General features: G+C 40.8%; 2 protein-coding genes across 8 annotated transcripts in view; one reads left to right on the top strand and one right to left on the bottom strand.

Annotated features, from left to right (window-relative positions):
• The window catches only part of SPG11 (SPG11 vesicle trafficking associated, spatacsin), a 77,008-nt gene extending 73,598 nt beyond the window's left edge, over nt 1-3,410 (top strand). For all 4 annotated transcript variants that reach the window (XM_067745559.1, XM_067745562.1, XM_067745551.1 and 1 more), the window contains exons 36-40: nt 439-607; nt 1,071-1,159; nt 1,309-1,464; nt 2,181-2,332; nt 2,803-3,410. In XM_067745559.1, coding sequence (XP_067601660.1) covers nt 439-607; nt 1,071-1,159; nt 1,309-1,464; nt 2,181-2,332; nt 2,803-2,983 — 747 coding nt within the window. In that variant the 3' untranslated portion in view covers nt 2,984-3,410. The remainder of the gene's footprint in view (nt 1-438; nt 608-1,070; nt 1,160-1,308; nt 1,465-2,180; nt 2,333-2,802) is intronic.
• A 618-nt stretch (nt 3,411-4,028) lies between these two features.
• Nucleotides 4,029-25,586, bottom strand: EIF3J (eukaryotic translation initiation factor 3 subunit J). Of its 4 annotated transcripts, XM_067745565.1 has the most exons (10): nt 25,427-25,586; nt 25,237-25,340; nt 14,843-14,900; nt 14,248-14,339; nt 10,690-10,804; nt 8,101-8,168; nt 7,909-7,977; nt 7,625-7,787; nt 5,444-5,517; nt 4,029-5,098 (listed from the first exon to the last, which is right to left on the bottom strand). In XM_067745565.1, the coding sequence occupies exons 1-10, from the start codon at nt 25,461-25,463 to the stop codon at nt 4,967-4,969; spliced, it is 912 nt and encodes a 303-aa protein (XP_067601666.1). In that variant the 5' UTR covers nt 25,464-25,586; the 3' UTR covers nt 4,029-4,966. The 4 variants fall into 4 exon arrangements, with proteins under 4 accessions (XP_067601666.1, XP_067601676.1, XP_067601670.1 ...); XM_067745575.1 differs by lacking the exon at nt 8,101-8,168 and having other exon boundaries at nt 7,909-7,976; XM_067745569.1 differs by lacking the exon at nt 25,237-25,340 and having other exon boundaries at nt 25,374-25,539.
• Between the last annotated feature and the right edge of the window lie 17 nt (nt 25,587-25,603).

Genomic DNA, 25,603 nt, shown 5'->3' with positions numbered 1-25,603 from the left:
TAATAATAAGCATGAATAATTTTCAAGTCAACATCGGTTTTAATGGCTACATGGTGTTCTCTTAGATCTTATTCTGGACATCTGGAATATTTCTAATTGTTTGCTATTAAATATCCTTGTTACATCCATCTTAGCACTTTCCTCTGCCTGCTTCTTTAGGGATAGAGTCCTAGAAGTGGAATCGTTAGACTAATGCACGTGTGTACATTTTTAAGGCTTCTCGCCTCTGACAGGTCTTACCATTTACACTCCCACCAGCAGAGATGTGCCTGTTTCCTTATACTCAGGATAGTATAAACTTTTGTATTCATTTTTGCTTATCTTTTCCTTTTCCTTGGGAGTTTCTGAGGAACTTTCAGAATCAAAGGACTAGGCCAGTCCTGCTTACCTTGCAATACATGGCTGAGACCTTGGTATCCCCCGCTTTTTTCTGGGCAGAGTGGTACCCTGAAGACGGCCCTACTGGACTACATCAAACGCTGCCGCCCTGGGGACAGTGAGAAGCACAACATGATTGCCCTGTGTTTCAGCATGTGCCGGGAGATTGGGGAGAACCATGAGGCAGCTGCCTGCATCCAACTGAAATTGATTGAGTCTCAGCCCTGGGGTGAGCAGAGGTCACAGCAGCACCTCCAGGGTGCTGCTGGCCAGGGAAGGTTCTCAGGGCTAAGCAGGGCAAGAGTCCATGGGACTAATACCCACCTCAGCTTCTAACATTTATTTAGTGGGGCCCCAGGGGGCAGAAAGGAGACAGAAGGGGGGTTGGAAGGCATTTTACCCCTCTTGTAGCCAGTGCATCCAGGGGTGTCACCTGTCAAGAACCAATGTATGTTGATGCCGTGTAAGCCTGCCTTGCTGTTTCAGAGAGAAATTGAACTAGATGGGGCAGTGAATCCTACTCCAGTGTGTGTGTGTACTTTTGGCCCAATAGCCTTTACCTGAGTGAGACATACCTGCCTCCCCGTGAACATGAGCTGGGTTGTTTCTATAGTCCACCCTACTACTGAGTGGGATGAGAGTACCCAGCCTTGGGAGTCAGACACACCCAAGTTTCCTTTACTCCCCTACAGAGGACAGCCTCAAGGATGGGCACCAACTGAAGCAGCTGCTGCTGAAGGCCCTGACTCTGATGCTGGATGCAGCAGAGAGTTATGCCAAGGTAACCATGAGAGTCTTACTCCAGACTGGACTTGGGGCTTGGTGTCTGCAGTAGGAATAATTTTATTTTGTTCCATTGTTGGAGGGTTCACGGGGGAGATGACGGCAACAAAGTCTTTATCTGTGCCTACTGCCACCCTTATCCCTCAGGACTCCTGCGTGCGACAGGCCCTGCACTGTCACCGGCTCACCAAGTTGATAACACTGCAGATTCACTTTCTGAACACCGGCCAGAACACAATGCTCATCAACCTGGGCCGCCACAGGCTGATGGACTGTATCATGGCCCTACCTCGGTTCTACCAGGTGAGCAAAGAAGAAAAACCTAGCCCGTGCTGCCAGCATCCTCTCTCCTGCTGTCCTTGTCATAGGACCCAGAAGCTGAGTGGTTTACCTAAGGTCTCAGGGCTAGTGACAGAACCAGGACAGTCCAGCTCTCCAACTGCCTTTCCATAGTAGTATTTCTTACCAGCATATTGTCTGGGCAGAGGTTGGAGAACAGTGAGACATACTGTCTCCTTTCCCCACGCTATTAAGCCAGCAGAGAGGCAGACATCTTTGCACTTAAGATAGTTGAGGTTCAGGGGAACATCCCTGCTAGTGGTCCTGTGAGCATCTCTTAGCCCCAGCATTTCCAGACCAGTGCACTTGGGTTAGCATAAAAAGTCAGGGCTTCTGAGAGGCTGGTTCTAGCCCTTTAACAAGGAGGGATGGTTATCAGGGAATCAGCCCTTTCACTGTTCCTTAGAGAGTTGAGTTAGTGAGAAAAATATTCATCAGCAGTTCTTTTAACCCACTGTGAGGAAGATTAAAAACACTGAAGGAAGGTGTTTGGGGTGTCAGGGAAGGGGAAATAGCAAACTTTTCACCAACCCTGATACATAGAGTCTTCTAACATTATTGGTGATGATAATACTGTACACTCATAGAGTGAATATGAAGTCATTTTCTAGAGCAGTTTGCTTTCAGTTTTACATCAAATAGGCTCTAATGGTGTCCTCCTTCCCCTCCATCCTTTTAAGGCTTCTATTGTGGCTGAGGCCTATGACTTTGTTCCTGATTGGGCTGAAATTTTATACCAACAAGTGATTCTTAAAGGAGACTTTAATTACCTGGAAGAATTTAAGCAGCAAAGGTTATTAAGATCCAGTATATTTGAAGAAATTTCAATAAAGTAAGTATTAAAATGCCTCTGCTTTCAGCTCAGGCACGGGTAAGAATTTTATGACTACGTATAACATGCCGATAGGCTACCCCTCTGCTTGAGATGGCAAAGAGATGTCAAGAATACCCAGAAAGACGATCTTTTAACAAATTCATGCAAACAGATGAATGAGAATAGTTTGCTTATGGTGCTCTGTACTTAAAATGGGAGAACTACTCAGCTTGTCTGAGGTGCCAAAAACACTAAACATCAGAGGTCCCCTTTGGAGTATTGAAATTATTCTAATTAAGGCCAGCATTAAGATACTCATTTTTAATGAAATAATTTCATTGTCTATCAAGCACTCCCTAATAGTCTGAATGAATGATTCCTCAGATTCAAACACCTTCTCCTCTATAGACAGGGATAAGTATCAGAGCTGATAGCCCTCGTTCAAGATGCAGTTATCTTAACCTGTACGTTCTTGTTTCTTTGTCTAGATGTAAACATCATCAGCCTACTGACTTAGCTGTGAAAAACCTGAAGAAGTTACTCACATATTGTGAAGACGTCTACTTGTATTACAAGCTGGCATACGAACACAAATTTTATGACGTTGTAAATGTGCTTCTGAAGGACCCTCAGACAGGCTGCTGTCTAAAGGACATGCTAGCAGGTTAGCTGGATTCAGATGACATGAGGATGGTTACTGCCAAAAATTCATACATGCCTGTTTTCTTATACTGAAATGAGGTACTGACAGATGTTTGTGGTCAGACTATAGAAATGCCATGTAAAACCCCAGGACTGACCATACCAGTCCTTTGTGAATAGTGGGTGAAGAAGGAGAATTTTCACAAGGAAATTCCTATTTGAAAATAATTATTCATCTATACCATTTTATATAGATATTGGTATTAAGATCAAAAGTCCATCTTCCTCAGGATAGCTTCTACTTTAGGAGATGATACAATATTTAGTAAAGAATGCCTGTGCCTGCAGATTCCAGTTTCAAAGGAATTTAATATTATTTACACAGTTAAGGAACAGATGATACATTTCCATTTATTAGAAACTGATCTCTATAATAAAATAGATTTTAAATTCAGTGTATGTCATTATTACTGCTAAGGAAATCTTAGCCCTTGTCTACCTTAAAACAATCTTTATTGGCTGTAATTATTGCTGTGTAGTCACTGCTTTCTGTTAATTCCTCAAATCATTTAGATGGTCCTGTCTTCCACTTAGTGGTCTACAGAGCTTTGATTGAGGATCCTACTTCCCGTGTAAGAGACATTTAAAATATTTTTTGCTCTGTCCCTACTTTTGGTTCTGTGGCAGTTTAAAAAAAGACTCCAACCACAGATTTGGTTAAATTGCTTAAAAGAAAATATATAATAGAGACGATCACCCTATTCTGCTTACAGCCACAACCTGAGTTATAAGTTCAATTACTTCAAATAAATAGTTCTTCTAGGTACTTAATTAGGCCTTAGTATCTAAACAACCAACCAATTTCCCCAAATAAATAAGAAGAGGAAGGCAGCTCTATGCCTTTGTTGCTCTAGGGTGACACTATTAAGGACCTCACATCATTTTTGTTTTAAAACTACATCTACTTATCAAGCACTTATTAAGCTTTATAAGTATACAGAGAACTCTAGTCCCAAGAGCTTTGTTCTTTACTCTCCAAAAATATCTCTTGGGAGGTAACACAAAATTTAAGTCCTCACAATAGTGACTTTATTAAATTAGTTGCTTTATAAAACATTGCAGATGTCATAATTGTTAACATAACAATTTACCAAACTGTAGTTAAGTGGCGCAGTTTGCTAAACACGTTTTATAAAGGAAAGGAAATGCCAAAACCCTGTTAAAGCTGATCCACTGCAGCCTCAGAGAACAAAGGAGATTTGTTTCTCAGACACTTAAATCAGACAAATAAAATAGGTAAGGAGTTTCCCTCCCCCATCTGAAGCACTCCAGCAGTAGAATAGTCTGATAAATAGAAACTAGACAGTCTAGCATTCAAGAGATTCCACAACTTGGTAGTGCAATAATGGAGAGGTTTACCTTCTTCAGCTTCCAAGTTGGAGGGTTTTGGTCATTTAATTTTTAAGTATCAAACTAGTGCTTTTCAGCCGCCGTATCTTCACTCTGAGATAAGCAGTCTTCTTCACAATGTATTTTTAATATCCTCACGCTCAATTTTAAGACAAAGCAACTTTAATACTAGGTGCACACCACATGCCCTTGCAGCAGACTGCTTTTCTTGACAAGTTATGAAGTAGTTCAAGGAGGTATGGTTAAGGCTGTATTACTGAATGGTGCTGGTAAATACTACACAATTTTTTGTCATGTTGCAACCTTTGTTTCCAATTTAGTGACTGCTGCTATGGAATCAGATAGCAACAACATTATTAGGTCTGTTTTTTAAACTATGATTTAGTAGCAATGGAGGTTCCCAATTTTAACCCCTTGGCAGCAAGATCCAAGTTCCCTCATTTGCACATTAGCACCTAAGTGTCAAGGGGTTAATAACCAGCACAAAAGATACTGCACTTCTGATTGTAGCATTTGGCAGAACTGAAAGGAAAGGAAGTTGTGCTACATGTTGAAGGGATTGTGGGCAACAGAAAGAAGACACCAGGAGAAGATAAAACGTCACATGAAGTCTTCAAAATCTTGTACATATCCTCCATCATAACCACCATAATCTGCCAGATCATCTTTCATGGTAGCCTTTAATCCCCCTCCGGGAACCACACCTTTCTTCTTCTTTTTGGCTTTGCTTTGCTGAAGATAAAAAGAGAATTAATTCATGAGATTTTATCTACTGTGGGCATCTTATATGGTACAGCAACCCTCATAGAGTCAACAAAGCTCTGCTTCCAGAAAAAACTTAGTTCTCTAAGGGAGATCCCACACCTGACCCAGAGAAATTTCTGTTATTAATTCAGGAGAACATGAACATGTCTGTAAACAAAAGGATGGTAATGGCACTCATACTCCTGTTCTATTCCAATATAAATGGTATTGGTGAAGTGCTTGACTTCTCAGGCTCCTACTACACTTGTTGAGAATATTATGCCTATACCCCATCCTTGTGTAATACACATTTCCCATGCAGCTAGCTCTTACCTTTTCTTGCTTTTGTTTTTCACTGCAAAGTACAGTCAATGAATTGGTAATCTTTTTCAAGTCATCAATTTCCACTAAAAAAAAACATACCAGTAATTTTTAAGCATTTTGGAGAATAAGTAAAAGCAAAATATACATTCTTCCATCTAATTTGTCCATCATTAACTTCGGTAACTTGGAAAGGCTATTAATTTCTCCTGTTTAACATAACACGATGGAGAATCATTCAGTCTATGGCTAGGCTCACAGATCAGAACCGTTTAAAGTAAAATGGCAAACTCAGCAACAAAAATTTATAATGAACTCTCTAATTATAATGACACTGCTCACCAGCGAGAAACTAGAAATGTCTTTATAGCTCACAATGCTCCCTACCATTTTTCCTTATCCGGTCTAAATACGCAGAGAATAACCATGACTTATGGAAATAAACATCCTTGATGCTCAGTGAGGAGTAGCTGAATGACTATGTAACGACAATTCTTTTTTTTTTTTTTTTTTTTGCAGTTCACGGGCCTCTCACTGCTGCGGCCTCTCCCGTTGCGGAGCACAGGCTCCAGATGCGCAGGCTCAGCGGCCACGGCTCACAGGCCCAGCCACTCTGCAGCATGTGGGATCTTCCCGGACCGGGGCACGAACCCGTATTCCCTGCATCAGCAGGCAGATTCTCAACCACTGCGCCACCAGGGAAGCCCATGTAACAATTCTTAAACCTACAGATGATAACTCCCCACCCCTTGGGGTCTCCATTTTCTAGCATAGGAATGAGAATGAAAGTGGTAGTTATCTCAGAAATCTAAGTGCCCCACCAGGAAATAAGCCCATTTAGTGGACAACACATCCTTCCATCCCTATAAAAATATAAAGCTGGAAACAGACATGAGTTTTTAGCTACCCAAAAAAAGTGTTCAGTCTGGTTAGAGAGCACCTTCAAAAATAGTAAAAATAGTATACGGAAAATAAAATACCAACTATGGGTATATCACTGATAAAATTCAGAACCTTCAGCTTAGTAATAATTTCCCAAAGAAAACCTAACTTAAAATTCATTGTGTAGGGACTTCCCTGGTGGCACAGTGTTTAAGAATCTGCCTGCCAATGCAGGGGACACAGGTTCAAGCCCTGGTTCGGGAAGATCCCACATGCCGTGGAGCAACTGAGCCAGTGCACCACAACTACTGAGCCCACGTGCCACAACGACTGAAGCCGTGCGCCTAAAGCCCGAGCTCCGCAACAAGAGAAACCACCACAATGAGAAGCCCGTGCACCGCAGGAAGAGTAGCCCCCGCGTGAGGCAACTAGAGAAAGCCCTAGTTGCGTGCAGCAACAAAGACCCAACGCAACCAGACTAATTAAAAAAAAAAAAAACTCATTGTGTAGAATTTATTTTTCTCAATCTTAAAACAGCAGACAGGGCTTCCCTGGTGGCGCAGTGGCTGAAGAGTCCGCCTGCTGATGCAGGGGACAGGGGTTCGTGCCCCAGTCTGGGAAGATCCCACATGCCGCAGAGCGGCTGGTCCCGTGAGCCATGGCCACTGAGCCTGCACATCCGGAGCCTGTTCTCCGCAACGGGAGAGGCCACAACAGTGAGAGGCCCGCGTACAGCAAAAAATAAAAATAACAGCAGACACTAGCAAAAGCAGTCCTTCCCACCTTAGTGCTATACCACCCCAGGTTGTCACTCCCATACCCCCTGCCCCTGAAATATATGACTCAGCATGAAACCAAATCCATGGACCCAGAGAATGGGTGTCAGCTCTGCTGAGCAACTTGCACCTGGCCATGGGCTTCCTCATTTATAAAATGAACAGACACTCGCTGTGGTCTCACTCAGCTCTAAAATTCTGTATGATTTTCCCCAAAAGACACTTTGCTAGCCGCCGCCTCCAATATATAATTAGATAAAATAAGAAACTAGTGTTTTATTAGCTGTTGTGCCAACAAGCACAGATGTCTCTTTGGGAAGCCACTGTAACACTCAGAAAGCACCCTCAAAAAACAAAAACAAAACCACTCAAACTCAATGTATATCTGCAGAACAACACTCCCAAGCTAACTGCTAAAAAGCAAATCTTAAATATATTAGAGCATCCCCTCCCCTCAAAAGTCAATCTCCATTCTCCTAAGTATGATGTGCCCCTACACATCCATTCACAGAGGCCAGAGATTAGAATTACTTACATGAAATACACACATCTCGAACTAAGGCTTCCAAAAAACTGGCATAATATAGTGATTTTTCATATTGTGTAATTTTATCTTTTAGTAACTTTCCAAACTCTGTGAAGTCATCCCTTGAAGATGGGTTCATAGCATCTATTCCATAAACTGTATTATTAACACCTGTAGGAGAAAGGGGACACAGAAAATATCAAAGATTTTTTTACTCGAACTAAGGCTTAAAAAAAACTGGCATAATATAGTGATTTTTCACATTGTGTAATTTTATCTTTTAGTAACTTTCCAAACTCTGTGAAGTCATCCCTTGAAGATGGGTTCATATCATCTATTCCATAAACTGTATTATTAACACCTGTAGGAGAAAGGGGACATAGAAAATATCAAAGATTTTTTTACTCAAACTAAGGCTTAAAAAAAACTGGCATAATATAGTGATTTTTCACATTGTGTAATTTTATCTTTTAGTATAACTTTCCAAACTCTGTGAAGTCATCCCTTGAAGATGGGTTCATATCATCTATTCCATAAACTGTATTATTAACACCTGTAGGAGAAAGGGGACAGAAAATATCAAAGATTTTTTTAAAGTTTAGAAACTAATTAGATACCTGAATAACCCTGTTATTTCATTCTAAAACAGAGGTTCTTAACCTGAGTCTATTGAAATCCTTGGACAGAATTCAAATGGTCTGTACGTAATTACTGTATCACAGGTTATTTCAATATTTTGATACCTATTTCATTATAACAGGTTTCCTTTGTAAGTAAAATCCTGTGTATTTTATGCATTTAAAGACAGTATATTAAGAAGGGGCCCAAAGGCTTCACCACACTGCCAAAGGAGTCCCTGGCACACAAGTGATGCTCTTAAAGCATCTGTCCAAGAACAGCCCACAGAAAAGTTGGGAGAGAAAGAAAAAAGCAAAGCAAACTAAGATGGTTCCTGTGAAAGTATCCAGCTAACTACAGAAGCTAAAAAAGAGCAAACCATGTGTTAAATCCCAATAGAAAAATTAACCTGGCCTAAAAGGATTCCAGGCGATTAGACACTATGCTTCTGTATACTCCTCAATTATCAAGTAAATTAGTTGTTAACAATAACATTGATCCAGTATTTTAGTATGAGAAACACAACATTAAAATCCTATTAACCAAATGATCACCATATGAATACATGTTTTTGCCTTTTAATCTATAACTGGTGTTCCATCTTAGAATTTATTACCACATAAACCCTCCTCTTTAATAAACACATGGGTGGCTTTTACCATTCTACAAAGACAGGATAGTGGCCAAGTGCTCTCTGTAATGAGATGAGTGTGGTTAAGACATGCCAAGCACTCACCAGTGGAGCATCCATAGCAACTCTTGAGATTGCTAAAGACCCACTGAGAGATAAGGTCATACTTCCAGTGAAAAGGAGAATGATCACTACAGTCAGCCTGCTTGATCCATTTTAAAGAAGAGGAAGGAGAGGGGAGGAAAAAATCAAAATAACTAGATCCTTCTTGGCTCTAGGTTTCATTTAAAAGTTATTTAACTGTTTCAGGACTTCCCTGGTGGCGCAGTGGTTGAGACTCTGCACTCCCAATGCAGGAGGCCCGGGTTCAATCCCTGGTCAGGGAACTATATCCCACATGCATGCCGCAACTAAGAGTTTGCATGCCGCAACTAAGGAGCCCGTGTGCCACAACTGTGACCCAGCACAAGCAAATAAATATTAAAAAAAAAAAAGTTATTTAACTGTTTCAACACAACATTCTACTCTGAAAAGCACTCAATAGAGACAACAACAAACTTGGTTAAATGAAGTGAGAACTTTTAATTATTTCTCTGACTGTGTTTCTTACATTACCCTCTGTGCCATGTAACTATCCTCCTGGAACACTCTGAACTTATCTATTTACAGAATCCTGAACATATCTTTTATCTTACACACTAACCACAGCTGCAGGCATGGCACACAGAAATGGAAGTCCTCTAAAGATAGGGCATGGTGAAGGCCAAGAAGGGGTACAGAAAGAAAGGACCTTGAGCACAAGAAGGCACAACCAAAGCTGAATGCCCCACTGGGACCAGCATACTATTGTCTAAATCTTATCCAGACTTAAGACAACAGGACAGTCCTACAGTCCGTTCAATATTTAAATCTCAAAGCTACAGACTTCACATTTCACCCAAATTTCATCCAGCTGATACATACATTTAAAGCAGCAGTATACTTTATTTGGGTCCAATGACTTTTTTTTTTTTAAATCTTTATTGGAGTATAATTGCTTCAAAATGGTGTGCTAGTTTTTGCTCTGTAACAAAGTGAATCAGCTATACATACACATATATGCCCATATCTCCTCCCTCTTGCGTCTCCCTCCCCCCTCCCTATCCCACCCCTCTAGGTGGTCACAAAGCACTGAGCTGATCTCCCTGTGCTATGTGGCTGCTTCCCACTAGCTATCTATTTTACAGTCGGTAGTGTATACGTGTCCATGCCACTCTCTCACTTCATCCCATCTTACCCTTCCCCCTTCCTGTGTCCTCAAGTCCATTCTCTACGTCTGCGTCTTTATTCCTGTCCTGCCCCTAGGTTCTTCAGAACCATTTTTTTTTAGATTCCATATATATGTGTTAGCATATGGTATTTGTTTTTCTCTTTCTGACTTACTTCACTCTGTATGACAGACTCTAGGTCCATCCACCTCACTACAAATAATTCAATTTCGTTTCTTTTTATGGTTGAATAATATTCCATTGTATATATGTGCCACATCTTCTTTATCCATTCATCTGTCAATGGACACTTAGATTGCTTCCACAATTACTTTTTATCTTAATCACCTTTTATACAATACTCAAATTATTCAAAAATCTGAACATGTATCTCACTCTACCTTAAGTAATGAAATCTCAAATATAAACAAAAGAGATTAGAAACTGTTTTCTACTATCTAAATTAGCCAGTATCATGTTTCTTCAAAAAAGGTGTTTTCTGAATTTTCGTAACTAGTAAGACTTCCATAGTATCACTTGGAACTTCAATACTGCACTGTTATCAAACCCCCACTTACCAAAAGTTTCTTTCGCTAATTCGAGGTCTGCCTCTTCCTGTAATTTCTTTAGCCGCAGTTTATCTGCTAATTGTTCGTCTGGTGTTAGCACTTTAGGTTCTTCAGGTTCTTCTAACTAAAATGAGACAGCAATGAAGTTTTAAAAGGGCTGGGATTATAATGGACCCAGAACATTTCTGTATTGTATGAATTTTTTTTCTAGACACATATAAATAATAGCAAACACTTATAAAGTGTTTACTGTATTTCAGGCATTCTTATCCCAATTTTACAGGAAAAACACCTGAGGCACAGAGAGGGTAAGCAACCTGCCCATGGTAACAGAAGGTTACTCAGGTGGTCATGTGACAGGGTTCAGATTTGAAGACTGGGTTTATTTTGTGGTAATGTTTTTGATTAAGGAATTGAGATTGCAGACAAGTTGAAAATGGCACTCTCACATACTTTAGCTAAGACTGTATATTGAAACAACCTTTCTAGGGTAACTTGGTAATATTTATCAAGTCTTAAAAATATTCTTATATGCTTTAATCAAATAATTCCACTTGTAGGTATTCATCTTAAGAAACCAAAGCTGCATACAAATATTTAACCAAAAGGAGGTCAAATGGGGTATTATTCATAATATCAAATAAATTTAGAGATGATCTAAATGTTCCACAACAGAATGGTTAAATAAAGTATATGGCACATCCATATGACAATACAATGTAGACAGAAAAAATATTTTTTTCGAAGAATTAGAAAAACATTTCCCCCCATTTATCTTTTTGTTCCACTTCTCTGAGATGACAGTTAACAGTTTAGTTTATATCCTTTCTATATACTGTAATATAATTTTCTACAATATGTTACTTACTACAAGGGGCTATCTTTGATAATATTTATCAAAGTGGGAAAAAGATGAAGGGAATTTGTGCCATTCATGGTTATCCATGCCTGTGCAGTTCGAAGAGTTTGATTCAGAAGTCCACTTCTGAAATAGGTCACATTTTATTTCTCATGGAGAAGATGAAATAAGAAAGGTCATGGGCTTCCCTGGTGGCACAGTGGTTGAGAGTCTGCCTGCCGACGCAGTGGACACGGGTTCGTGCCCCGGTCCGGGAAGATCCCACATGCCGCAGAGCGGCTGGGCCCGTGAGCCATGGCCGCTGAGCCTGCGCGTCTGGAGCCTGTGCTCCGCAACGGGAGAGACCACAACAGTGAGAGGCCCGCATACCGCAAAAAAAAAAAAAAAAAAAAGAAAAAAAAAAGAAAGGTCATGATGCCAAGTTAGGAAATCTCAGAACACTTTCTCGAAAGAAAAAGGGAAATATCTCAATTGCCTTAGTAGACCTGAACATCATTTCCTGCATCAAAATTGAATATATCTTAACTCAATACTTGACCTAAGATAAAATTAATTTACGCAAACTAAGGTTTCTTTACGTTGGGACTAATATCAAGATACAACAAAATAAGTATAATTCTAACTTCAATGACCAAGAAAGATCAAATCAATACAACTTCTTAGACTGAGCTATAAGAATCCATTGCTTGTTCTGATCATATAAACACACATGTAGGGACTTCCCTGGTGGCGCAGTGGTTTAGAACCCGCCTGCCAATGCAGGAGACACGGGTTCAATCCCTGGTCCGGCAAGATCCCATATGCTGCAGAGCAACTAAGCCCGTGTGCCACAACTACTGAGCCTGCGCTCTAGAGCCTGCAAGCCACAACTACTGAGCCCACGTGCCACAACTACTGAAGCCTGTGTGCCTAGAGACCATGCTCCGCAACAAGAGAAGCCACCACAATGAGAAGCTTGCACACTGCAATGAAGAGTAGCCCCGGCTTGCCGCAACTAGGGAAAGCCCTCGTGCGGCAACAAAGACCCAGCGCAGCCAAAAATTAATTAATTAAAAAGCATACATGTAGGTATTTTTAGATATACAAATTATTAAAAAGCATCTAAAATGTTCCTGACTTGGGGAAAACAGACATTCTCACACATTGTTGGCCATGATAATTTGCTACTAAAAAGGAATTTTAGTAGCTGATTCCAGGCCTAGGGGAGTCTACCAGATAAGCCAGGCATTACTTTTTTTTTTTTTTTTAATTTTTATTTATTTTTGGCTGCATTGGGTCTTTGTTGCTGCACGCGGGCTTTCTCTAGTTGCGGTGAGCGGGAGCTACTCTTCATTGCAGTGCGCAGGCTCTCACTGCGGTGGCTTCTCTTGTTGCGGAGCACGGGCTCTATGTGTGCGGGCTTCAGTAGTTGTGGCTCATGGGCTCTAGAGCGCAGGCTCAGTAGTTGTGGCGCATGGGCTTAGCTGCTCTGCAGCATGTGGGATCTTCCCAGACCAGGGCTTGAACCTGTGTCCCTGCATTATTGGCAGGCAGATTCTCAACCACTGTGCCACCAGGGAACCCCCGGGCATTACTTATTGTGCCAGAAAACAAGGGACCTTTCAAAGACTAATGGAGTTCTGTCAAAAGGATGAAGATAGGAACAGCTTTGAGGGACCCCTACTGTCCAATGTTGGGACAATTTAAGCATCAAAAAAAAAAATCACTGTGGGCTTCCCTGGTGGCGCAGTGGTTGAGAGTCCGCCTGCTGATGCAGGGGACACGGGTTCATGCCCCGGTCCAGGAAGATCCCACATGCCGCGGAGCGGCTGGGCCCGTGAGCCATGGCCACTGAGCCTACGCGTCCGGAGCCTGTGCTCCGCAACGGGAGAGGCCACAACAGTGAGAGGCCCACGTACAGCAAAAAAAAATAAAATAAAATAAAATAAAAAATAAAATGAGAAAGCTTGCCATGATCTATGGCAAGATTTCCATGATATATTAAATAAAGCAAGATGAAAACTATAAAAATTGGGAGGAATATGACTATACAGTTGTATACAAATGTACAAAATCACCTTGGAGACATCATAAACCAATATTTACTTATGGGATAGAGGAAGAGAAACAGGACAAATGAGTGAAGAGTTGGGAGTGCTTCTTAATACCGTTCTGATTTTTGAATCATGTAAATGTGTTTTCTATTCAAAAAGCAAGTAAATTAACACAAAATTCCTGATATTGCTCCAAATAATCAAGAACAAAAACATTTATACAGCACATGGCAGAGAAATGGACACTTTCTGTATTCACTCAAAATGTACACTGCAAAAAAAAAAAAAGACTAATCACAGCTAGAGAGAACTGCAGGCACTGACAAAAATCACTGACTATGGTCACAACACAGTCATGTTCCAAAATGTCTGTGAAAACTTAAAAAGGCATTCTAATACATACAGCTTCTGGGTTTGGTTTTTGCAAAAACCACAAATTCAGTTTGTTTGGGATCATCTTATCTGACAGTATCCATTTATAGTCCTTACAAAGCCCTTCAAATGATTAGGTAATATTGCCTATTAAGATACTGCACCACTACTGATGTGAGAATTCTATATTTTAGAAAATAAATAGTACTATTTATTAGGTAATATTAGGTAATACTGCCTGTTAGGATGCTGCACCACTACTGATGTGAGAATTCTGTATTTTAGAAAATAAATAGTACTTACCCTCTTTTTAATTTCTTCTTGCCTTTTCTTCTGCTGCCGTTCTTTCTCTTTTATCTTCTCTGCTGTTTTTTTCTTTTCTGAAATTTTTACTTCTGAAAGTAATGTTTTAATCACAGTTATCTTGAATACTTTCCAGTTTATGAATGAGTCAGACATGATACTTATATACTTCAAGAGACCAAACCTCACCCAGCTCCAATTTCATATGGTGATTTCCTGGCAAATAAGAATAGGAAAGTTCTGGGACTCTTCCTTTCTCCTCTCTAATCTGACGCCTAAGATCCAAACATCTCCCTTCTTATTTCCCTACAGTCCTTTAGGCAGGACTTAGATCATTCAACTATGATGCCTTATTTTTTACTCTCCTTTAACAAAAGCACTCAAACAGAAATTTGGCAGGTATCTAATCTGATTATGTTTTGAGGAGAGAGAAGAGATACAGGGAGAAGAGAATGAAGTGGGAACGGAAAGATGTTTGGTTTCTAAAAATAACCAAAATTTCTGATTTTGTAGGCATTTTCTCATTTGTCTTAACATAAGCGTCAGATGTTCACTAAGATATAAAACCAAAAATGGAAGAACCGCAATGGCTTACCTGGTTTTACTTCTGCTTCTTCTTTTTTTTCATCATCATCATCATCATCCCAGTTATCCTAAAGAAAAGGACCTCCGTTAATAATTCTTGCATGTTTACTTTTCCACGTGATCTTTATTATTAGCTTGTCTAACTCCACAGAAACAAGTTTGTTGGGGGTTTTTTTTGGTGTTGCATTAAATTTATAAATTAATTTTGGGAGAACTGACATCTTATAATGTTGAACTGCCCTAGCCAAGAAAAAGGGCTATCTTTCCATCTGTTCAAGGCTCCCTCTGTATCTTTCAAGGAGTGTTTTAAAGTTTCTCTTAGAGGTTTTGCACATTTCTCTTTAGGTTTATTCCGAACTATTTCATCCTCTCTGTTGCCACTGTAAATATATTTTTTTTTCCTTTTATGTCCTCTAACCAGTTACTATTTTAGTATAGAAAAGCTATTGGTTTTTGTATGTTAATTTTATACCTTGCTACCTTACTAAATTCATTTCACTTAAGTTAGTTCCATCATTGATTTTCTAGGGTTTTCCCAGGTGTACTACCATATCATCTGCAAACAAGAGATAGCTTTATTCCTTCTTTATCAATTCGTGTGCCTCCACAATTGATTTTTCTTATCTAACTGCACTGGCAAAACCTCTAGTACAGTGTGAATGAACAGTGGCAGAGAAAATGGGCATCATTGCTTTGTTCTTCTCTTAATGGAAATGCCTCTAGTGTTTTCCCCATTAAGTGCTACGTACCCCACCACATTTATGCAGTAAAATTTAAACTTTTCTTTTATTCCCTCTGGATTCCAAGTCAATTAGAAAGTCTTTTTTTTTTTTTAATTTATTTATTTTTGGCTGTGTTAGGTCTTCGTTGCTGCACGCGGGCTTTCTCTAGTTGCGGCAAGCGGGGGCTACTCTACGTTGAGGTATGCAGGCTCCTCACTGCAGTGGCTTGTCTTGTTGTGGAGCACAGGCTCTAGCCGCGCAGGCTTCAGTAGTTGTGGCTCGCGGGCTCTAGAGCGCAGGCTCAGTAGTTGCGGTGCACAGCCTTAGTTGCTCCGCGGCATGTGGGATCTTCCCAGACCAGGGCTCAAACCCGTGTCCCCTGCATTGGCAGGTGGATTCTTAACCACTACACCACCAGGGAAGCCCAGAAAGTCTTTTCTTAAAGCAAGGAATTTTCTTCTAGAACATGTATGCTTTCATTGTTTTTTCATTTAGATCTCTGATCCACTGGAGGTTTTTCTTTTGTATGGTGTGAAGTATGGATCTAATTTTATCTTTTTCCAAATGGTTACCCACTGTCACAGCACCTTGGAAAGGTCCACCTTTCCAATATTTTCTAACGATAAATGGAGTATAATCTCTAAAAGTTGTGAACCACTATGTTGTACACCTGAAACTTATAATATTGTAAATCAGCTATATCTCAATTTTAAAAAAAGTCCATCTTTGCCCTGTGATTTACCATATACTAAATTTTCTTAGGTACCTAGTCTATTTCTGTTTTCTATTCTATCGCACTGGTCTGTTGTCTCTTCACGTACCAGCACCGACTGTTTTGATTAGAGGCTTTATCGTATGTAAGCTGGGGCTAGTCACCCCTTGCAGGTTTTCAGGGTTTTTTACTGTTTTCCTGGCCATTCTTGCACATTTGTTTTTCCATATGAATTTTTATATCAACTTGTCTAACTCCACAAAAAAGCTTCTCCATTAACAATTAAAACACAAGACAACCAAGCCAAAACTAACAGCCTCTCTTAAATAATTCAGTTGTTTTAAATGAAAAACTGAGCAGTCTTTATACTTCTTACTTCCCCAAATGTAAAAGCATCCAACACTCTAGCTAATGGCTTGATTATTTCAAGCAATATTCCATACAACACAACCCTGGTTAATGAATTAAATCTTTATAAAAATTTAAGCCCAACACTATAAATCAACTATACTTCAATTTTAAAAAATTAAATTAAAAAAAAAGTTAATCCCAGTATTAGAAAAGTCAAGAGCTGATCAACAGCTTCATGGAACCCACTCCCTAACTTGGGCGGGGCACTTTAAGGTGGATCTATACTGTCTTTACAGTCACAGTCACTGGGCAAAATATAAACCAATTATCAAACAATCTTCTAAAGGCTCCACAGAATTTAGAAGGTTTAATAGACAAAGACACAGCCCTGTGTTTAAATAGGCTTTAATCTATAGGTAGCCTGACCACTGTCTCAACAACCGCCAGGCACACCAGGACACGCCCACTGGAAGCTGAGCCACAGCATGGCAGGTGCAAAGAAGGAGGCCCTGATGCTACTGGAAGAGGCAGAAGCTGACTAATGTGCCATAACTATGACACCAAGCTTCTGGTTTTTAACAAGACAGGTCATAAATCTGAATCAGCAGCCTAGGTATATAAACTAACCAAGCCTTGATTCTTAATAAAAATCTGTAAATCCAAAGAAATAAAAAATCCTGATTAAGCCTGCCATGGGGTCTGCAAGCAGTGGGAAGAACTTTGTACAAAAGCATTTTTATAATAACTTTACCTTCGCAATTTAACCCTTAGTTCATAGTTAACAAACAGAATGAAAGCAAACCAGCTAGTCATTGTTTGAACATCTAAAATACTAGATTAGAAATTAGACAGCAAACGTTTATATTACCCTGCTGGTTTGCTTAAGTGCTTGTATCAATACACCATAGTACAAAAGGAACCAGAGAGCTAAATATAAAAGTTAACTACTACCAGGAGTTTTTTGTCATTTTAATCTTCACAGAACACAGGAAAGCTGGGTCTGTGAGTGATATGCTGCTTAGATGGTGCTTCAGATAAAAGGACCAACTGCTTACTTCCAGGGGATGTTTATTTATAACTCCCTACTAATAACAGTGATGATGATAATAATAATAGATAGCATTTACTGAGGGCTTACTTTGCACCAAGCACTGTGCAACGTACTTTATGTTTTATTTTTACTTTTTAAATTTTGGCTGCACAGAGAGGCTTGTGGGATTTTAGTTCCCCAGCCAGGGATTGAACCTGGGCCCTTGGCAGTAAGAGCACGGAGTCCTAACCATTGGACAGCCAGGGAATTCCCCAAAGGATTTTACATATAGTAACAGTTAACCCTCACAAAAGTTCTGTAAGTAAGGTGGTGTTATCCCTACTTTACATGTAAGTACACTAAGGCTCAGAGATAGCTATCCCACAATCCGAATGGAAAAATAATGAAGGAACCTGTTTTGAACAGGCCAAAGTTCCTTTAAAGCGTCATATTAAACATGACTTCTTACCTGAGTGCTGAAGTATAAAATATATGTCTGGGAACTAGGTCCCTCCACACCAAAATTTGTTCTTTCAATTAGTTCTGGAATGAGGTCCCCTGGAATTTCAAGGAACCCCATATCAAAGAGAAGGGTTACAGTACATACTAAGATATGCCCAGCTACAAATATGTCAATTATTCATCTCAAATTGCCTGTGCTAGATTTCCACTAATTTTAACAAATGAGTCTAGCAGCCTCTGGTACTAGGAGGCCAAGAAGGGAGAGGTATAGCTGAAAATGAGCAGCTCCATCCCAGTAACTCCAACATAGAGAAACAGCACAACAGAGTAACATTTCTGTTCAATGCTGATGTGCCTCAGTTCCCTTTACCAGTAGAACATCACCCCACCCATATCACTGCTCCTTCAGTATCTCATTCGCACTAACTCTATGCCCCACCTCTACCCCGCCCTGGTTTCCCTATCAAAGAATAAACCTTATTCCAGACAGTCATTACATTGTCCCATCAGTGCAAGCATAACAAGGCTACAGAGAATTCCACCACAGAATGGATTTCAGTAGCAAAAACAGTGGTTCCTAATAAGTCCTGGAAACAACCATGACATCTGCTCCTCAGTTCATAAAAGGACCATGAAAGGCACCCTCACCCCAGACTGCCTGAAACAGTAATAACTGCCCTGAAGTTATTCCTATACTGGGGACAAGTTCCTAAAGAAGGGAGCATAGTGATGTCAGCAAAAAGAGCCTGGCCATACTTCCAAATAGATGCAATCCCAAAAGCAGAAGGCCAGGTAGCTTTCCCCCAGAACTTAAAGAGTTTTTGCATCCTTAGTTATAAAAGTAAATGTATAAAAGTAGAATGTCTATATCTGCCTAATTTTCCATAAACATCAGGACTTTGTAAATACTGACAATAAATTCAGATAAAATGTAAGAAGGGTTCCAAGAGAAACACCTAAAATGAACACTTAAAATAGGGAGTTAAGTCTATAGTTTTGTAAGCCCTAAATGGTTGTTTTTGGTTCAAGAGATTACCTATAAATACCCAGTTAAATTCTTTACCCAATTATCATTGGTAGCCAATAACTCTTCCAACTATAATATCCGATCTATCTCCAAAAGTATTAACCAGGCTGCTCTCCTAAAATGGCCAGCTTCCTCAGAAGAGAGGCTGTTGATAAACTACTCACTTATCTATACTCATGTTCTACAGACACATACCCAGCATCATTTCAGCCATTTCTCTGAAAGGGATGGCTGCTTTTCAAGTTTAAAATCTGCTTCCCAATCAAATATGACTAAGAACTGAAAACATAACATAAAAAATTTAAACCCTGCTTTCTTTATTCCTAATAATGCAGTCAGTAGTTGGCCAGTCTGTCATTTTTATAATGTACAACTACAGAATGTCACATGCAATGAGAGAACACATTTAGGGCTGAAAATGTTTTCCAACTTAAGCAAGATATATTTATAGATCGTCAAATAGAAGTAGCTTCAAATGAGCAGTAAATTTCTTCTGTCCCATAGCAATAGTCCATTAACTAACATATACTCCTCCCCCTTTCTTCTTTAGTTTGGTTTAGATAAAGCATAATCTCTTGCAGTAAGAGTCATTTACTGGTGTTCTGTAAGCTGTACCAACCTGCTCTGAGATGCCTCAGAACTCTGTAGTGAGCTCCTGCCATGGCTAGACCCGCCAGGAAACTTTAGTTCTTAAAAGAAGCCCAAATATTCTTCCATCACCTCAGAACTATGATGGTCTCTGGAAGCCAAGGTACCTGCCTCAATAAATTCTACTTCACTTAAGTCAATTCATTAAGTTTTTAACACCCTACTATGGCTCAGCACTCTGCTGAATTCCATCTTAATGCTGACCTGTCTCATATTTGGAACTGTTATCAATTCTACTTTAAATTCCTGGCTAAGCTAGATCAAGAACAAGACACTGAACTCTAAACAAGTGGCTTATTTATTTTCAATGGTCCAGCATGACAAATATATTAGGTAAATATTTTTCAGTATTTTTTTTTGCCTTTTAAATTCTTAAGATGTCATTTATTGTGTTTTTCTTTAAAAAAGGAAAAAACAAAACAAAGGAAAAAACAAAACAAAAATGTAAAATGAGATTCAAATTGCAAAACAAAGGCGAATACAGAGGCACAAGTGGAGGAGTTTACTCGATAGAAACAAGGTAGCCGAGTCTAATTATGGCGAACTGGGTGGGGGGCCGGGAAGGAGTAATGGATGCCTTATTGTAAAAATAACCATCCTAACTAAAAACTTACTAGTTTATAAAAAAAACTGTCAGGGTATTGAAATGATATAATTGGTATTTTCTTCAAAATAATCTGGTTGGGGGAGGAGAGCAGTAAGTGGGGATACAGAAGATAAAAGATTGGTCATGGTTTTTAAAAATTTTATTTTTCTTTATTTTATTTTTTGGTTGTGTCGGGTCTTAGTTGTGGCACGCAGGCTACTCTCTAGCTGTGGTGTGCAGGTTCTCTCTCTAGTTGTGGCGTGCAGGCTCCAGAGTGGGTGGGCTCTGTAATTTGCAGCACATGGGCTCTCTAGTTGAGGCGTGTGGGCTCAGTAGTTGCGGCACGCAGGCTTAGTTGCTCCGTGGCATGTGGGATCTTAGTTCCCTGACCAGGGATCGAACCTGCGTCCCCTGCATTGGAAGGCAGATTCTTTACCACTGGACCACCAGGGAAGTCCCTGGTCATGGGTTTATTAAACTTTTCTTTCCACTTCTTTATATGTTTAGAACTTCTCATAAGTTACACACACACACTTCCAGATACCCATTTCCTAGCAAAATGCCACCTTCTGAGAATTTCCCAGCAATCTCCAATTTCTTTGAAATACAGATGCCCTACTTCAGAAGTACTGTTTCCAACGCTTAAAAATGTCCTTACTCTGGTAGATATAAACTATTAACCAGGATAGGATCCTCACAGACAGTTGAATGGGCATGATGTGGCAGGCAGTTTTCAACTAAGTCAGCTCTCTAGGATCTTCTTTTGTTTGTTTTTGTTTGTTTGTTTGTTTTTGCAGTACGCTGGCCTCTCACTGTTGTGGTCTCTCCCGTTGCAGAGCACAGGCTCCGGATGCGCAGGCTCAGCGGCCATGGCTCACTGGCCTAGCCGCTCCGCGGCATGTGGGATCTTCCCAGACCGGGGCACGAACCCGTGTCCCCTGCATCAGCAGGCGGACTCTCAACTACTGCGCCACCAAGGAAGCCCTCTCTAGGATCTTTTAAAGAAATTCTGTAATAACATTACAGAAGCAAATGTCTGAGATGATTGATCACAGCCAGAAGTTTTCTCAAAACAAACTCCACACCCTTTGAATAAATCTAGCTTCTAATCTGTTTTACTGAAATGATGGGATACTAGTAAAATGGAGTAAAAGTTGTATTGTTCCTGCGTGCAGTGGGTAGGTACTCACTGCCTTCTTTCTTTCTTTTTTTCTATCTATCTATTTGGCTGCGTTGGGTCTTCGCTGCTGCACGTGGGCTTTTCTCTAGTTGTGGCGAGCAGGGGCTACTCTTTGTTGCAGTGCACAGGCTCCAGGCGCACAGGCTTCAGTAGTGGTGGCATGTGGGCTCTAGAGCGCAGGCTCAGTAGTTGTGGCACACGAGCTTAGATGCTCCACGGCAAGTGGGATCTTCCCAGACCAGGATCGAACCTGTGTCCCCTGTACTGGCAGGCAGACTCTTAACCACTGTACCACCAGGGAAGTCTGTGCCTTCTTAATCAACATAGCCTACACATCATTCCAGCAATGGGGAAGGAGTCCAGAGATATATGCCAAGAAAATAATTCCTCCCACTGCCTCTACATAACATCAGGATAGTACAGAAAAGGAATATAAAGCTAATGTGACAGGAAAGTACGCTCCCTAGTTCTTACCTTTTCACTGGGAAGAAGCATAGACTCCCCCTCAACCATGAATATTAAAAATTCTACAGTTTCACCTATACGCACTGCCACTTTCAGACAGCTATCTGAAAAGTCAAGGGCAGCAAAATGCTATATCTACTGAAAAACAGTAAACTACTGAAGCAAGTTACTGTAACGAGGACCTCAGTTTTCCTTTCATTTCGCAGGACACTACAAATGACATTAAACCTATACTCTTAAAGGTTAAACACTAGATGCTGACATAAACTGAAGAACTTACTGTTTCTACATACCTTACTTTTGAAGGACTTTTAAAAAATTCACATACTGTATTATTTAAGGACTATGATTATTCGATCTCATGGTAACTAAACCTTGTTAGCATCTCCTTACAAAAGGATTAAACGCTAAAACATTAGAATTCAGAAATCTGGTATTATAGGTAACCCTCACTTTTTAAAGTTCACTTTATGCCACTTCGCTTTTTCGAATGACCTTCATTAATAACTGTGTTCACTAAGTGAAAGAAATCCAAACAGGATTTTCGCTTTTATTACAAGTGAAAATAGCATTCGTTTTTGCACTGAGACATTATAGAGGCAGCGTGCACCCAAGCAGCAAGAGTGGCACCGCCAAGGCCAAGCTCCTTCTCCACCAAACTACTCAGCATCTCAGCATCAAGCTGCCATAGCTTTGAACTGTGTCTGCGAGCATCTGTGCTTTACCTTGATTCATCCTGTGCATTTGTTAGCAAGATGTGTCCTAAGGCAATTGCTTCTTTCAGCTTAGGGAAGGTTTCATAGGAATGCTCTACTTTTGGATAGCAGGGAAAACCTGTACTCACTACCATTCAAGGTGACAAATTTCAACTCTAGATTGGTAACCTCTGAGCAAGCAAAAACTTGCTTGATAACCATGGTCATTCAGTTCAAAACAAAAAATTCACAGTAAACAGCCACCGTGGAGAGAACTTACTCCTACTGAGCTTAAGCTTATTTGTGAGCGTGGCACAAAAATAACCCCAGCTACTCGATCTAAACAACCTAAAGATATTTTCCATTAGCCAGAAAAATATTCTCTCTTGCAGAGAGAGAGAATTAACATTTACTGAGTGCCTACCAAGTGCCAGGCAACTCTGCTTAATGCTTAATATTATCTCATTTAAAGTGCAAAATAATCCTCTGAGGTAGCTTCTGTAATGACAAGATTGGGAAATGGAAGAGAAAGAAAAAAGTATTAAAAAACTGGTTCATGACCACAAACAGAAAATGTCAAGGCAAAAATATAGATCCAGGTCTGTCTATTCCAAACTACTAGGAATCAAACTACTCCATGAACACCTTAACTTGGAAATCTTGAAGAAACTCAACAGAAATAAACCAGCATTTCAACATGGAAATAAAATGGACAAGTTCAGCTTTCTACTCCAATATCAACTTCAAAGTTTATGTAAAAGAAATAAGCTACTTGTATAAAAGAAAGAAATTCTGCACTAAAAGAGTGCAAAGAGGTGAGATGACCTTTAGGGTACATAAGATTTACCTTTTTGTAAATAAGATTTACAACTGATAAATCTCCAAAATTAGTTCCAAGTGGTCAGAATTATATTTATCAGGATTGACACCATTTAGATACAATAATTTCAGTCTTCTTCATGATATCAGTCTAGACTACTTCATTCAAACTTCATTATCTGATAATTCTTTTCTGATTTCTCTAGTCGTTTCTTCTCACTTATTCCCAATTTTCATAACAGATGTCTTAACTCCTACATCCACTCTGCACAGAAAAAGTGAAAGGACAAATCTGAACTAAAGACTCAAAACAGAAAATCTGCTACAATGTAGGGAGGTAACTAATATCTTGCAATGAGGCTGATAACACAATCCATTCCTACATCTATACAACATTTAAATGAAGCATTTAAGTATCTTCACAATAGTATTGCTCATTTATTAAACCCAAGATTTGCAAAGCTCTCGTCATCCCTGAACCTCACAAGCTGTTCAATGAATTGGACATCCACCTCATCAGACTCAGGTAAAATGTAACACAAGCAGTATTAACACAAAATTGAGTGATTACCTAGCTTAAATTTTTTTTCAACCCAAGCAGAAGGATTTGTAGGGTTGTTAGCATGAGCTGAAGGGTAGAAGTTAGAAGAGTAAAACATTCACCGAATGAATCGAAACCATAAACCACCATTTTCCAACTCATACTAAACCTTATCTTCACAAAAATAAAAAGATTTTGAGAAGTTTGTTAGTAAGAGTCTTAACATTCTGTGCTTGAGACTTTTGTAGCTACCTGAAAAACAAAAACGAATGCAGTAGTCATAATGTCATCTGAAGCCCCCAGGAGTTCTCAAAAACAAACGAAGACGGTAAATCAGGTTCAAATCTATAAGGCATAGGAAAAACAACCAACCACCAAAAAAACACAAAACACAGACTCCCTCGTCTTCTCCAACCACCAAATCTTCACTATTTCCTTATGCGTTCGTGTGTAAATGAATAATAGGTCGCTGTGTGGACTACCCAGGTTTCTCATCACTAACTGCTAGCTATCTCAGTACTCAGTTCATCCTTTTACCACAGGATGGGAGAAGGGAGGCTAAAAATTATTGCATTTGTGTGGGGGAAAAAAAAAAGGTGGCTAAAATTAAACCACAGTATTTCACTCATCTAACACCTCGAACAAACTCTACAAATGAGCCTTCGGGGATATAAATGAGTTATTGGCCCTGGGGAGACCTGAGCTTGAAAGGGCAGGTGGGTTGCAAGACTTTCCATATGGGATAAGCCAGGGGCTCCATTCTCAGCTTCCCAGTCTCATCCCCGCGAGCAACTCCAGACCGCGAAGTTTGCACGTGGGCCGGTCCAGCAGCTGCTGTCACCTCCCGTCGCCAGTTGGCGGGTGGGATCCAGGCCGGAGCGCAGACCTTCAAAGAAGGTCTGGGGCTAGGGCTAAGGCTAGGGCTGGGGCCAGCGACTCGTTAGGGAAGTTCAACAGACCACGCTGCCCGCCTCCGGCCCATATGGCCGGCGAAAGGAGGGGAACAGGGCACCGCCAGGCCCTACGCTCGAGCCTAGACCCACGGCCCGCAGGCCCGGGCGGCGCCCCTGGGCCCACAGTCCGTCCGCCCGCCCCTCGGCGGGCAACTCTGCCCGCGACAGCGCCAGCCCGCTCCAACACTGCTCGGAGCCCCGGCCCGCACCCACCTTGACGTCCTCGTCCTCGTCCTCGCCTTCCCAGCGGTCCCCGCCGGCGGTGCCGCCGCCCCCCACCTTCCGCACCGGGTCTTCCACGGAGAACGTGTCCGCGTCTACGGAAGAGAGCGAGCCACGTTAATGCTTGCCTGGGTGTGGAGCCAGCGCCGGCCCAGGCCCTGCTCCCGGAACTTCTCCTCACCCCAGGAGTCGGAGTCCCCCGCCGCTGCCGCCGCCATCTCGAGCCGGGTGTAAGCGTGTGCAAGTAGAAAGCGAGCAAAGAGTTAGCGCGGCGGATGTGAGTCACTGGATCTGCTCTCGTTGACCGCCGCAGGGCACGCTGGGACCTTGGCTGACTGAACGCCAGGGCCCAGGCCCC

This window comes from Pseudorca crassidens, chromosome 1 (genome assembly GCF_039906515.1).
Source record: "Pseudorca crassidens isolate mPseCra1 chromosome 1, mPseCra1.hap1, whole genome shotgun sequence".
Classification (NCBI taxonomy): Eukaryota; Metazoa; Chordata; class Mammalia; order Artiodactyla; family Delphinidae; genus Pseudorca; species Pseudorca crassidens.
The sequence above is the reverse complement of the archived record's forward strand: the minus strand, read 5'-3'. Positions and strand labels throughout refer to the sequence as shown.

What these genes read in the sequence shown, in the direction of transcription:
- EIF3J (XM_067745565.1), bottom strand. Translation starts at nt 25,463, where the DNA reads ATGGCGGCGGCAGCGGCGGGGGACTCCGACTCCTGGG. An exon ending in AAGAAGAAATTAAAAAGAGG is followed by an intron (nt 10,805 to 14,247) that starts GTAAGTACTATT and finishes GTCTCATTTTAG; the next exon opens with TTAGAAGAACCTGAAGAACC. An exon ending in TCGAGATGTGTGTATTTCAT is followed by an intron (nt 5,518 to 7,624) that starts GTAAGTAATTCT and finishes GTTTTTTTTTAG; the next exon opens with TGGAAATTGATGACTTGAAA.